Raw genomic sequence first — 15,417 nt, 5'->3', positions numbered from 1 at the left:
CAGTTTAATAAGAAATTGAAAGATGACAAAAGTAGTTTTTTATTTATTTTTTATCTGATATGAAAGTCAATACAAATCAAAACAAGACAAGTCATCAGCATATTTCTCATTCTATTTTTTAGGAAGTTCTAGCAGATCTGCCTGTTGTTGTTTTTTTTAAATAATAGATTATAAATGTTAATTTAAGTGGAAATTATTATATTTTATTATATTTTGTTTTATAGCTTATATGAAAGTAAATCAGTCATTTTTTTGTAGCTAACGATGTACGATGACGAAAATAATTACTTTGGAGCCCTGTATGACAAACTTCATTTATAGAGTACTTTTACACTCCCAGGGGAAAAAGAAAACTATTTCCAGAAATGTACAGTATATTGATTGGAATAAAATGTTATTCACCATATTAAACATATCATACTGTCGCATTTAAACAGGAAACTAACACACAATTATAATATTCATGTTTAACAAAAGTTCATGAGCATTCAAAATCAGGATTTTAAATACTGTATAAGTAAATGTGTACGCGTATGCCTGCAGCGTCACCGCCAGTCAGTGGCCAAAAATATATTGCGTCGGTATTGAACTAAGCACTACCATTGAAAATGAATGGGGAAAAAGTTAAGCGCAGTTAAGCTCAACTATTCGACTGATGATCGATCAGCCATGTCAGATATATATTGTTTTATTATCAGATTTAAAGTACAGGTCCCTGGTGGTCTAGTGGTTAGGATTCGGCGCTCTCACCGCCGCGGCCCGGGTTCGATTCCCGGTCAGGGAACTATCTCTTTTTTTGTTGTTGCGTATCCTATTCCTGATATTGTAGTGTTGGACAAACGTGCAAATGGTAGGTTAAGCAAGGAAGGACTCGATAATGTCCTTCCTTGCTTAACCTACATCATGCAGTTCGTTATGTAAATGTATTTTATATTCTCTTCATATTTGTATGTTGTGACGAAGCACTGTTTCTGTAAACTCCATATTTAGCTGAGCGTCGCGTGCTCTTCTTGACTCACTGCGGCAGGTTATAACTCGTGATGACGTCATTCCATATGTTTACCCTTCTGGCACGTATTTACCTGCAGTAGTAGTTTACTGTAACGCCGGAAATTATCAGAAATGTTCCTTCACAACAAGATGCTTTACAACGAAAAATTCACTAATTTTCAAATGTCAAAACAACATACATATTTATTTAATTGGTGGCCATTAAATCGTTATTTTTTATTGTTATTGAAAGCATTCCCCCGCTGTGGTAGCTTCGACTACGCTAACGTAGATTTTATTCTGGCAAATCAAAACGGAAATTGTGTGAGTTTCTCGCTTGCTGGTGTTACACTTCAACTCACACGGTCAGTTACTTTGAGCGGAATGCGGCACTAGCAACCCACTATACGTAAGTACAGTCCCTAAAATACTTAATTTCATTGTTTTCCATCCGCAGCTGGACTTTATTTGGCGTTTTTTTTAATGACTGGCAAGCTGTGTTTTACCAGCGGCTCATTTAAGCTAGCTGATCAGCTAAGCTAACTACCCTTTCGAGTCCCGACTGTTTATTTTTTCTGTCTATTTCGGGTTTTTTTTCCCCCAAACGTTTTTTTTATGCCAATATTAGGTTTTCCCATCTAATTTATCATTATGCTTTTGCTTCACGCGTTCGTGTTGTTGTTATGTTTCTCCATTCCTATCAGAAAGTCACTACTGTACTATATCCAATCCAAAGTTGCAAGTGAATCAAAGCTGTTTTTAACTCAGTGTTCCAATTTTTTTAAATGTTGCTTATTGCTAAACAGAAATGAGTTAAAAATGTCATTAAAGTAGTCCCTTTAACTGAGACTGATTGGCAAGGAGATGATGTAAGTAGGACTGGAATGCAGGGGGCTCTCTGACATCATCTTCAACACAGTTGGCCAAATAAGGAGGAAAGAAAAGAAAGGACGTGATGTCAATTTGGATATTGTTTTTCCTCGAGGCAACTGCTTTCTTTTATGTATGTAATCATGTCTTTGCAGTGAAACACACACAAAGAAAAGTGGCCTGGCCAGCAGCATTGGTGCAGCGGACACGTCATGGCTGGCTTCAGGCAAGAGGATGTGGAACTGCACTATGAGATGGGAGAGGAACTGGGCAGGTATGCTGGGCAGATGTGGTCCTTGTGTGTTTTCTGTTGAGAAGCAAACATCTTGCTTTTTTTTTTTTTTTTTTGACGGGATTTTTATGGCATTTGTTAAAAACTAAATGACTGTCATGATATGGAGACTAACCTTTGAAAGTCAGCATGTTGCTATAGGGCATCCAGACTACCGGTACATGGAAAATGAAAAGGGGAATGTCTTAGCTTATCTGGCAAGTAATTAAAGCTGCAATATGGAGGATTTCCCCCCAAAATATCTTTGCAATAGCTTTTTTATTTGACCATTTATGACTAAAACATCTTCTAATGAGTAGATTAACATCTTAGCTTCACAATGGGCACTCATACAAGCCTCTAGCCAATATTAATCAGGAAGCATTCGGGTTTGAATTTCCCGCCCTATGTTTGTGGATGTGACGTCAAGCGTGTTCTCGCTCATTGTTTTCTGGAGTCGCAAAGTCGGAGCTAGTACAGTATTTCGCTGCAATGGAGTCTACTCAGAAGAGACCACATCTAAATCTATAGCGTGCCCCTGACACCCGCAATTACTCCGCGGAAGGCTTTTAAAAAAAAAAAAAAAAAAAAAAAAAGGGAAAACAATGTCAAGTGCCACGAAAAAAAATGGTAACTTGATAGTGACCGACGCCTGGCAAGAACAAGAGTGAACATCGGTTTCGCGTTTCAGCGGTGGAGATAGTTGAGATTGGACTTGGATTTGAAAAGTGATATATAATTGACTTTCTTTCTACTCCATAGGTAAGAAGCGAGTATCTTGACATTTAGAAAAAAAAAAAGTGTTGTTTTCAATTAGGGGTGTGCCAAAAAATCGATTCATAAAATAATCGAGATTCTCATGTATTAATCAAATCGAATCGATATTAATATCCAAAAATCGATTTTATGTCAATTAAAAATGAAGAAGGGGAAAAGGCAGTTGTAGCCCACATGCTGTTTTTGTGGTTTTGTGGTTCGTCTCCACCCGCCGCTGAGTTAGCGTCGGCGTCTCCGAGTGTCTGGTGGCTTTACGGTTGCTCCGTGCGTCACATCATTCGTCAGGATGGTGCGTCGTCAGCCCTGTGGATGCGGCGGGAGGTGGTGAGCGACATGTGGAGTCGCTGCGGCAGGGTGGCTGTCGCTCTCTTGGCCTGTGTGGAGGCCACTCGCTGTCCCCTCTGGTTTGCTCTGCGGGAGCGGCCTCTCCCCCTCATTCGTCTGACCTTTCTGGGGGTCCATCTGGAGTGCTGTTCGTGGCCCTTTGTTGGCCAACCCAGTTGAGGTTTACCCTCCACCGCACTCTCTGCCCGTCCGACCCGGGCTCTCCGCCCGGTTGACTGGTTCGGTGGGTTGGCAGCCCGATCCACGGCGTCTCCGTATGTGGGTGTTGGACTGATGAGGGTCGGGACCTGTTGCTGCACTGCTGGCGGTTTGGCCGGCAATGTGTCGTACTTAGGAGGCGAGCCTCTTCTACACTCAAGCAACGCCTCTCTCAATGGATCGGAGATGTGATTCGACAATCGTACAGAGTCTCTGGTCGGTCCCTTTTGACGGCGGTGCGCAGTTACTCCACCTGGGGTGTGTCTACGTCGTGGGCTGCTCTGAGGGGCGTGCCCTTGGAGGACATCTGTGCGGCTGCCTCTTGGTCGTCGCCCTACACGTTCTCAAGGTTCTGCAGCTTGGATGTCACCTCTCCTCATCCACGGGACGTGGTTCAGGGTCCTGCGGAGGCCCCGTTGTGGTGTAGTTTTTGCAGGGTCTACGTGACATCGCTGGTATTCGGTGTTCCGTGCTGGTGACAGCACCGCCACCTGGCGGTCGGGAGGGACGAAATAGAACGAAAGTTACGAATGTAACTACGGTTGTATGAGTCCCGAACGACCGCCAGAATTGCTTGTCACTCAGAACCCTCGTGTTGGTTTGCGCGAGAGGTTCTAGAGGATGTGTTCTGGCGACGTTCCCTTTTTATACACGGGATTACGTCAGCAGGAACCATTGACAGGCATATTTTGTCATTCTTACTCGATGACGCTGTTGCGACAAGGGGAATTCTGTGCTGGTTACAGCACCGCCTCCTGGCGGTCGTTCAGGACTCATCGAACCGTAGTTACATTCGTAACTTTCGTTTGTTTTCGGCCACAGATTGGAGTAGTGATTTGAAATTATAAATCTTCCATATAGCTGCCTTAAGTACAGTGACAAACTCTTTTCTTTGTAATTTTATAGTGGTAAATGACTTATGAAGTTGTGAGACACATCACACCAAGCGACGTGGACTTGCATGACTGAACTGTAAAATTGCAAACAAATTACATGTGCATTTCATTTCTAAGAAAAAGCTTTAATTTTTCTTATAAGGTATATCTCCGGGTGCTATTCAAAGATTCTTCTGCATCAGGTTGTCAAAAGCACCAACAATCAAGTGAAAGTAAAGCCCACCTGGAAAAAAATCAATGTAAACCTAACTCTAACTAACTGCGAGTCACAATTCATGATATTGAGATAATAGACTCTGAATGGTCACTGCAAACAGTGTCGTTCGCCCTTTGCGAGGCTCATTGCTCCAAGCAGGGGATTCTCGTGTAAAACACGCACTGATAACAGCGTTTTCAGAGAAAAAAGTAACTGAAAATAATTGTCAGGCATGTATTCTTTATCCTCTGCAAAGAATGTCTAATGTTATTGCCATACTGATGAGCTGAGCCACGTATGACTGTCTTCGACTGCTCCCAGGTGGCCAAAGCGTACACAGTGACTGACAGTCGGCCAGTCATGAAAACTAGTTGCAGAACCCCACACACACTATAGACTTTGACCTTGTTGCTCAGTGTGTGGTGGGTCTTAGAGTTGATCGATGATGTCAAGACGTAGGGCCCAACCGATTAATCGGTCACGAATTATAATCGGTCGATTATAGGCTTTCAAACGTCGCCCAAAACAAAAAGCCAATTGGGCCAAATGGCCGATTATTTTCCCCTTAAAACATTATTGAAGAAAGCCGAAGTTTCCGACGCTGTGAAAGTACCCTGAATGCACTATTTTGCTTGCGCAGCTTTAGCAACTAGCAAGTGATGTGTGTAGCATATGTTATTCACACGTTAAAAATTACATCCACTATATACTTAAATACAAATGCAATACAATACAATGCTTCGTTTTTAAAACATCGCTAGCCTAACAGGAAGTTAACAAATGCTAACAGGAAGTTAGCATCGACTTCTGGAGTGTTTTTCCTTCAAATAACGAATATCCACACCCACAGATGAGATAACACTGCGCAAAGGCACAAATTCTTCCCATGTGTGCAAAAACGAGTTATTTTAATAGAATTCAATAGCAACTTTCTTCTGTACTCACTTTAAATGTGTACGCCATGGATGCAAGACACCACACTGCCCCCAAGAGGCCAAAACGCACAGGAACAGTCAATATTTGTTCTTACTGTTTTTTTTTCTGTTGCTATTATTTTAGTTTATTCTATTCTTATTTCACTTTCTGATTGTTTTTACTTTGTCATTGTCTTTTCAAGTTATGTTATATTGTAAAGTTGATATTGCAAGGATTCAAAGGCCTTCTTTTCTCAAAATTCAAGGATGCAAACAAGGATTTTTTTTTGTCTTAACCCACATTTCCACATGACAAGCCACGAAATACAATCCCAGAGGTCCCAGGTTAGCCCAGTTAGTGCCAAGACTTGTGAAAATAACACAAGATAAAAATATATAGGTTAATGCTTTACAGCAGTTGTAAAAAAAGTAAGAATGGTTTTACTACTGACACACAAATCGATACAATAACCTTGTATACTTTAGGATTTTTTTTATATGGACTTGTCATTCAAAGCAGTCTTAATAGTGAAAGTTTGTGCGTAAGTGGCACCTATTGAAAAGGAATTAATTTTATGCATTATATATTTTTAAATACCGGTAATAGATAGATTAATCTGTAATCGTTTTTATTTTTATTTATTTTTTTGCCAATAATCGGTATCAGCAGCAGTTTGCAGCTAAACTTCAGCAGTTTTTGTTGTTTCTACAGATCAGAGAGAATATATGACTGAAAGTGTTGTTGTATCCTCTATTTGGATGTGTTGCAGATCTATTTATGTTGAAGTAATTTCCTGTAGCCCCTTTATATGTTAGCATTAAGTGCGTGGACTTATGATATTGTCACACTGCTTTTTAGGGGTGTGAATTGCCTAGTACCTGACGATTCGATTCGTATCACGATTCACAGGTCACGATTCGATTCGATACCGATTAATCCCGATACGAATAGTCACGATTCGATACCGATTAATCCCGATACGAATTTATAAGTCGATTGTTGCGATTTTTTTCCATTCAAATTTAGAAAATACTATCAGTAAATTTGTACATGTACACTGTAAGATTTGTATGAATATATTTATCTAAAACTTGAGGCTTATAACCGTGAGCCACTGTACACAAACAGTTTGCAATCTGTTTCACATTTGAACAGCATTAAAATAAAAATATTAAGGCTTAATGTGCCGTTCATATAACATTCTTCCATGCTCAAGGTGTGAATCCTAAAAAAAAAAAAAAAATCGATTCTGCCGATTATTGAATCGATTCGAGAATCGCGCGATGTAGTATCGCGATATATCGCCGAATCGATTTTTTTTAACACCCCTACTGCTTTTTATCCTCTGATACTTGATGATATTTGGTGGCATCACACACACAAACTCTGCTTGTGCCTCCTTCCCTTAGCGGTCAGTTCGCCATTGTGCGCAAGTGCAAAGAGAAAAGCTCAGGCAGCGAGTACGCCGCCAAGTTCATCAAGAAACGGCGCCTGTCGTCCAGCCGGCGGGGCGTGAGCCGCGAGGAAATTGAGCGCGAGGTCAACATCCTGCGCGAGATCCAGCACAGCAACATCATCACGCTGCACGACATCTTCGAGAACAAGACGGACGTCATCCTCATCCTGGAGCTGGTGTCCGGCGGCGAGCTCTTCGACTTTCTCGCCGAGAAGGAGTCGCTGAGCGAGGAGGAGGCCACGCAGTTCCTCAAGCAGATCTTGGACGGCGTGCACTACCTGCACTCCAAGCGCATCGCACACTTTGACCTCAAGGTACGGACACGAGATGCTTCATTAGGTACACATGCACCAACCAATCACACACGCGACTGCTTGCCAGCCAATCACAGGGCATGTAAAGACAAACAATCATTCACCTTCACACCTATGGAGAATTTATGAAATGAAATATTCTCAACAGCTCAAAAATGTCTCATCATAGTTTGTAAACTAACTTTAAAAGATTTACACTTGTATTTTAAACTCCACAACTTCTTCAACGATTTGTGGCTGTCCCCTTTCTTTGTTTTTTTACATGCACTTTTTATCGGATTTATAGTAATGTTTAAGGGTGTCACGATTTCGATTTTTTATCGAAATCGATCGAAATTACGTCACGATTTCGAGCATCGAAATAGAAGAGAGGACACACGATTCGATGCCCCCCCCCCCCGCGCCCGCCGCCACCGCCGCCACCGCCACCTCCCAGGAAAGCAAATGAGACGCAGCCATTCAGCTACTAGCTAACGGCACTTGTTAGCTGACTTCTCCTGCAGTCATGATGGCAAGCGCGGACAGACACAGCAATGGTGCTTCAAGCCGCTCCCGCTTCTCTCGTCACCAGTTTGGAAACATTTTGCGTTCCCGGTGAGTTATGTCGACAACGTTCACGTTGTCGATAAAAAGACCACAGTTGCAAGATATGCTATGTGCGCGTACTGTACTCGGCCACGGTGTTACGCCCGGCTCGTCAAGGGGAAGGGAAGTAACACAATAACAGAAAATATAGAGTAGATAAACACGGGTCGACTTTAACATCTGAGTAGTTTTAATTGAAATTTCAGGCAGGGGTTTGACAAGGGAGTGAAAGTGGAAGGTGAACAAATAATAACCGCATTTGACAGAACTGACAGAACGGAGGAGAAACAACAATAACCAATAGGGGTATAATACACGGATACACAATAGCGTCGCGCTGGCACAGTCGTCCAATCGGAGTGTCGCGCTGGCACAGTCGTCCAATCGGAGTGTCGCGCTGGCACAGTCCTCCAATCAGAGTGTCGCGCTGGCGCATTCAAACTGAAGTACCATTATACGGGCACCAGCCGACACAAACACACACATACATACTAGGGGAGCGGAGCCGGCGGCGGGCCCGAGCCGCCAGCCGTAACAACGGGAAACACGACAAACATGACGGGACATTTACGCAGGCATCACAAAGATTTAGATTTATCAAATTCAACTAGAAGTGGGAAAACAACGGTCCAACCAACTATTTCATCCTCATTTACAGTGAAACTTCCACACACTTCAGCTCGCGCGAAACGCCAGATCCATAGGTCTATTTATAGCAGCAGACCTGCAGCCTTGGAAAACGCTGGATTCAAACATTTAATTAGTGTACTTGAACCACGCTACAGTATGCCCAGCAACTGTAAATGTTGGGATATAGTTTGTTCAGGCTGTATTTGTTCCATGACTTTGGATACAATATATTTTTTGTTGTTGTTGCACATTGCACATTATTTTAAGAGGAACGCACAGCACACTGTTGTAACCAAAAACAGTCAATAGATGGCAGGCACCCACTGTGACTTTTTGTTTTTGTTTTTTTATTTTTTATTTTACACTTCAGTAAGAACAAGACGGTTAACTTTATATTGTAAATAAATTCTTTGAATTTGATCATTCCTGCCTAATGTCAATTATCATATATTACATAAATTTACACAAAAATAATATGGAAATTGCATCACCTATATGTAGCCGATCTTTTGAAATAAGATTTACTGTACAATGAATAGAACTAATGATCATAGACTAGCCTTAGCCTACAGAAGCATATGCCTCTGTGTTATAAAGTGGGGGAGCGGAGAAAAAAAAAAAAAAAAAAAATCGAAAAAAAAATCGAATCGTGACCCCAAAATCGAAATTTAAATCGAATCGTGGAGTTGGCGAATCGTGACACCCCTAGTAATGTTGTAACCAGTGCAGTTTTTACGGTAGGTTCACTGAAGTAAAGGAATTTGAATGTGGTTTATTACAGTCAAATTTTAATCCTTACAATTTGTATGCATCCAACCTCCGTTTATTTTCAACGTGTGCAGTTTTTATAGAATTCATGGTAGTCTTATTTTAACCTGGACAACTTTTATTTGTTTTGCTTAGCTTGGTAGCTTCATTTTAAGATGAACAAATTTGATCAGATTTATGGTTGTACTCATTTTTAATCTGTGCAACAATTATGGGCTCTTGGTAGTCTTATTTAACCTTTGCAAGTTTTATGGAATTTATGATAACCGTGCTTAAACAAATTCAGCTTTTTTTTTAAATTTGGTGGCAGTCCTATTGGAAACCTAATCAATTTCTATGGACTTTATTATGGCAGTCATATTTTAATAATTTTATGTACATTTATGGTATTTATAGTACTAGTCATATTTTATAATCATCCCCAGTGTTATGTGATTCGCAGTACATATTTGCAGGGTGTTATTGAATATTTTTTTATTTTATTTCATAATGGTGATCTCCCTGCACTTCTACGACTGTCAACTAAAACATTGCCCGTTTTTTGTTGTTGTTTTGCATTGCAGCCGGAGAACATCATGCTGCTGGACAAGAATGTTCCCAATCCTAGGATAAAGCTCATCGACTTCGGCATCGCCCATCAGATCAAAGCTGGCAACGAGTTCAAGAACATCTTTGGAACACCCGAGTTCGTAGGTGGGTTTCACGGAACAACAAATCCCCCCAAACATGTTCAGATTCTTGCCAAGTGAGCACATTTTTGCGGCTCCACATCTGCTTCACATTCACATTTGGGTTCCTCCGTGCTTTGCAGCTCCAGAAATAGTCAACTACGAACCGCTGGGACTGGAGGCAGACATGTGGTAAGACACCAACCTTCTTTCTCTGTCCCTCCGCTATTCAACACACTGTAGACTTTCTCTGAGATTTGTTCTGGTGTTGTTCTTGTAACGACACACATGTTTACAGGATTTATGCTAGTTAGTCCTATTTTAACCTGCATCACTTTTATGGGGTTTATGGTAATTTTATGCGAATTTTAGGCAGTGCAATTTCTATACATTTTTATAGGATTTCCAATAGTTTAACCTGCACAAATTTTATGGGATTTATGATTATCTCATTTTAACACACAACCACTATATTTGTTTATATATGAGCCTGCAACAACTTTTACTGGAGTTATGGTTGTTCTTTTTTAACCAGAGCAACTTTTACAGCTCAGACTTTTTTGGGTGGTGGCCCAACAAGCCAAGTTGTGGTGTCCCTGCTCGGACCGGGACTGGCCCCTGGTTTAAATCAGTACTTTACAAAATTCATTGTTTTCTATGATAAAACTATCTATAGTATCTAGAATAGAAATAAAAACTATTGAATATTAGATATTCAAAAAGCAAGAGCATATTGATTTTGTCTCATTTTTTTATTTATGAAAATTACAGTTGGGCCAGGGTTAATGAGCTTCAGGATTTATGTTTTTTTCTTTTACCTTTTGGATTCTTTATATATAGTTTATTTGCATTTTTTTTACCCCTTCGGACATGATATTATGACAGATTTCTCCGATCATATCATTTGCAACATCAACAACATCCTAAAGAACTGACTGGTTGAAGCCATGGCTTGGTTAATATTAATTTGTCTTATGTGATTCTGCACATCTATAGGATTCACGGTCGACTTTTAAATGGCCATACGCATTCTGCGAATTCCCATCTGACATTTTCAAGCCATATTTTTTTTCTTTTCTGTGCAGGAGCATCGGTGTCATCACATACATCCTGTAAGTGTCATCTCACATAGTGCTAACGCGCTGACAAACATTCAGTCAGGCATCTCTAAAGTGTCAGACGTTTCCCAACAGGTTGAGCGGGGCTTCGCCATTCCTGGGTGAAACTAAACAGGAGACGCTGACAAACATCTCAGCTGTCAACTACGACTTTGACGAGGAATACTTCAGCAACACCAGCGAATTGGCCAAAGATTTCATCCGACGCCTGCTGGTCAAAGATCCCAAGTAGGACTTATCCCAATATGTTTCTTCACATTTCTTTGCTGTCTTTTTCTAACTGACTTTTCTTTGCAGGAAGAGAATGACCATTGATGACAGTCTTCAACATCCATGGATTAAGGTGACGTACCATCTTTGTTGTGTTCACCCAACAAAAAGCATCTCCAAATTTGTCCCGTTAGCAAGATGATGATGGTTATCAGTGTTATCAGAATATTGCTCTAATAAGTAAGCCAAGGATTTGCTGGTCGGATGTGGACGAGTCAAAATAAGAAGTGCACTTAGAACACACTGAGCTTGTGTCCAAATTCACAAGGCTGGTTCCTCCGAAGGCCGAATTTGTCGGCAGCATGACGTCACTCCCGGCACGACTCGACAGCACGCACGGACTCACACATGAATGGACTGTCGGTCAATGTACTACCCAAGCAGCATTGACAATCCATTCATATGTAAGTCCGTGCGTGCTGTCGAGTCACGACGGGAATGACGTCACGCAGCCGACAAATTCGGCCTTCGGAGGACTCAGCCTTGTGAATTTGGACACAAGCTGAGAGTCAAACACACTAATGCTTGAAATAAAACCCTAGACAAAAAATAAATAAAAATTGACCCCAAAAAATACACTACAGAAGCAAATATTCATATATTAGGGAATAAACAACAATGTGGTTTTGAGTAAGCGGTTAAGAAAATGGATGGATGGATGTTTTTCAAATAATTTTTTTTAGATGTCTTTAATATTTTTTCAACTGTGGGCATGTGAAGGCCTTTGAGACTCTTTTGTGATTAAGGGCGATATAAATGACTGCACTTGACTTGACGTATAACAACAAATATAAAAGCATTGAACAAAAAAAAATACATAAATATTAAACACATGCACAAATATTTGGGAAAACGTCAAAATATCAAAAATTTGTATTTAAAAATGCACAGATATTAGGGAAAAATCTAATAATGCAGATGAATATAAATAAGATATATATATATATATATATATATATATATATATATATATATTAAAGGGGAAAAACATAACAAATATTAGCGAAAACTATAAACACAAAAAGGATACAAATGAATACTAAAGTATGAGACAAAAATATACAAATAATAGAGTGAAGAGTATTATATGTATTGGTATTTAAAATTTAATCAATACATATTGGATGAAAATACCAAAATATTCAGGGAAAACTAAAAAGACACAAATATCAGTAGATCAAAAATACACAAAATAGAAAATAAATCTACTAGACATTACACAAGTATATTCAATAAAATATTAGTTGAAAATACATATGAGCAACATTTTGTAGAAAAAATTACAAAAACACATGAACAGCTGGGGGAGAAAAAAAACTTCCGAGTTTAAAAAAAAAAAAAAAAAACATTCGAATTGGAATATTAGAAATAAAATGCAAAATAAAATATTACATCAATATTCAGTGGAGAAAAACAAAAATTTGTACAAAATAATCACAATTAGGGAAAATTACCAACAAAAAAAATCCAATAAAATAGATGTAGAACTAACAAACAAAGAAAAAAAACACAAAAAAATACAAACTAAGATCAAATATTGGAATTGAAATATATTATTTTGATTTAAAATAATAACTAAAATTAAGATTAAAAATACAAAAATATTCAGGGAAAATATACAAATATGAGTACACAAAAAATACACAACATAAGGAAAAGCTAAAATTTTTGACAAAAAAACTGAAATGTCATTTGAGAAAATATGTGTCCAGATAAAGGTGAGGATAATGTAACAGCAGCAAAAAGAATTTGAGTGTTGTGACCATACTAATAACCCTACTTTTAGAGAAAGAAAGGGGGGGGAAAAAAAATCATTCCAAAATATTAGATGCGAGAGAAGGAGACTCTAAACTTAATAGTAATGATAACACTGGAATTGGAATTATTATTATTTTTTTTAAATGTGTTATCACAAACATTATCACAGTTTATCGGTTAAGCGTCTTGTGACTGATGTGAGCCGAGATTGTGTATGGAGATTACAAGACTGACTGTATTCCTGCTTTGGCGTCATCCAGGTGATCAAGCGTCGCAACGTGCGCCAGGAGGATCGTGACCACAAGCCGGAGCGCCGGCGTCTGAAGACCACGCGTCTGAAGGAGTACACCATCAAGTCTCACTCCAGCATGCCGCCCAACAACACCTACGTCAACTTCGAGCGCTTCTCGCAGGTCCTGGAGGAGATCGCGGCGGCCGAGCAGGGCCTGCGCCAGCTGGAGCGCAATCGGCGCTCGTGCCGCGACGACGTGGCTGCGCTCTTGTCCATCTACGAGGAGAAGGAGGGCTGGTACAAGGAGGAGAGCCGCGGCATCTCAGGCCAGCTGAGCGCCGTCCGCCAGGAGCTGCAGCGCACGCAGGCGCAACGCAAGAAGAGCCAGGAGGATGCCCGTGGGGCCGCGCAGGCCGCCGGCGCGCTCAAGCGCAAATTCGGACGCTTGGAGAACCGCTACGAGGCGCTGGCCGAGCAGGTGGCGCACGAAGTGCGCTGGGTGGAGGAGCTGGTGCGCTCCATCGCCGCAGACAACGCCCGGCAAGAGAGTGCACCTTGAGGCCGCGCTTGAACATTTTAATTTATTTTACACTTCTTTTTACGTCCTGTGCTTTTTACTCTCACTCACTCGAGTTTTTTGATTATTTCATTTTCATTAACACCAGCCTTCAGTATCAGCTATGCAATGCCTCTATGCTTACATGACCTCACCAACAACAACTGGAACTATTTTTTATTATTTGTCATCTATATACGCACCTCAAACATTCCATTCTTTTTTTTTTTTTTTTTTTTTTTTAATACACATTCCCCACATTTATCCAAGTATTTTTCCCCCATGTACTTGTTGGCACTTAAGTATCAAAATATATTTTTTGAAGTACTGTATACAAGCTGACAACTTTTGACAGCTTTTTCCCAAATAAAACATTTACCTGTCAACTTTTTTTTTGTACAGTCTTAAGACCTGAACTGACACTTATTTAACTGTATCTGTTCACCCAAACGTCGAATGTACCTGCATCATCTATATATATAAAAAAGAAAAAAAAAGAAAAAAGGTGTCTTGATAGCTGTATTGGATTCCACCACATATATATATATATATATATATATATATATATATATATATATATACATATGTATTTATTTATTTAATTTTTTATTTTTTTATTTAAGACTTTTAAAGGGGCATGACGCAACTTAAGACTCAAATGGAAGTGTTAACCATATTTTTCACCCGCACATGTTTTAAGAATTGTAAAATGGATAGGAGGCACGACTGTGGCACAATGACTGAAATAATGTTGGCGCGGTCGGGCTGGAAACTTTTGCTCTGAGCATGACGTCATGCTCATGCTCATGATCCTGGCCGTGCACGTCGCTGGCGTCCATTCCGCGTTTCGCCAGAGGGGTCGCAAATGTGCAAAAACTGAATCCTGCATCATGGGCCTTTAAAGTCACAAGGCCGCCATATTGCTCCTCCCAAGAAACGTTTCTCGGCATACGATCCTATAGATTTATTGTATTGAATTTAGAGAACATTTGAGATAGTACTTAGAAGAAACGGCATGATTTATGGTGTTTTAAAATTATTAAACATCAGGGGACTTCAGACATTTTACAACTTGCCTTAAATACATGTATAAATTATATGCTTAATGATGGAAACTTGTATATATTCTTTATTAAATAACTACAACAAAAGATGCCTCTCCCAAATCTAATATTGGGGTCTAAGGAACTGAGCAATAAAAGTAAAAGTTGACCTTCAAAGCACCACATACCATCCATTTGTTTTTTTACTTGTTAAAAAATAGTGACCACCGTGGCACAACAACCCCCCACCCCGCCTCTGTCCTTATACCAACCGCCTACGATCTGTATGTCTCATCTGTACGTATACAGGTCTCAAACTCCAGTCATCGAGGGCCACAGTCCAACATGTTTTAGAGGTTTCTCTCCTCAAACACAGCTGAATAATATGAGGATCATTATCAGGTTCCTGCAGAGCTTGCTGATGAATCAGGTGTGTTTGAGGAGAGAAGCCTCTAAAACATGCAGGACTGCGGCCCCCGAGGACTGCAGTTTGAGACCTGTGGTATGGTTTAGAGTAGTCTGCTCGCGAGGTGGGAGTAACAAGATGGACGCCGTGTGACT

General features: G+C 40.1%; 1 protein-coding gene and 1 non-coding gene across 2 annotated transcripts; both read left to right on the top strand.

The window, feature by feature from the left end:
* Positions 1 to 712: 712 nt before the first annotated feature.
* On the top strand, positions 713 to 784 carry trnae-cuc (transfer RNA glutamic acid (anticodon CUC)). The gene has a single exon. It is a non-coding gene; the product is annotated as a tRNA-Glu (tRNA).
* Positions 785 to 1,283: 499 nt separating this feature from the next.
* dapk3 (death-associated protein kinase 3) lies at positions 1,284 to 14,058 on the top strand. The gene is made up of 9 exons (XM_077523080.1): positions 1,284 to 1,399; positions 2,016 to 2,134; positions 6,868 to 7,228; positions 9,775 to 9,904; positions 10,023 to 10,071; positions 10,965 to 10,991; positions 11,073 to 11,225; positions 11,295 to 11,340; positions 13,286 to 14,058. Exons 2-9 carry the CDS (start codon positions 2,073 to 2,075, stop codon positions 13,814 to 13,816), a joined length of 1,359 nt encoding a protein of 452 aa, XP_077379206.1. The 5' UTR covers positions 1,284 to 1,399; positions 2,016 to 2,072; the 3' UTR covers positions 13,817 to 14,058.
* The last annotated feature ends 1,359 nt before the right edge of the window (positions 14,059 to 15,417 follow it).

The sequence above is a fragment of the Festucalex cinctus genome, chromosome 1 (assembly GCF_051991245.1).
Source record: "Festucalex cinctus isolate MCC-2025b chromosome 1, RoL_Fcin_1.0, whole genome shotgun sequence".
Classification (NCBI taxonomy): Eukaryota; Metazoa; Chordata; class Actinopteri; order Syngnathiformes; family Syngnathidae; genus Festucalex; species Festucalex cinctus.
This window is presented reverse-complemented; position numbering and strand designations above follow the sequence as displayed.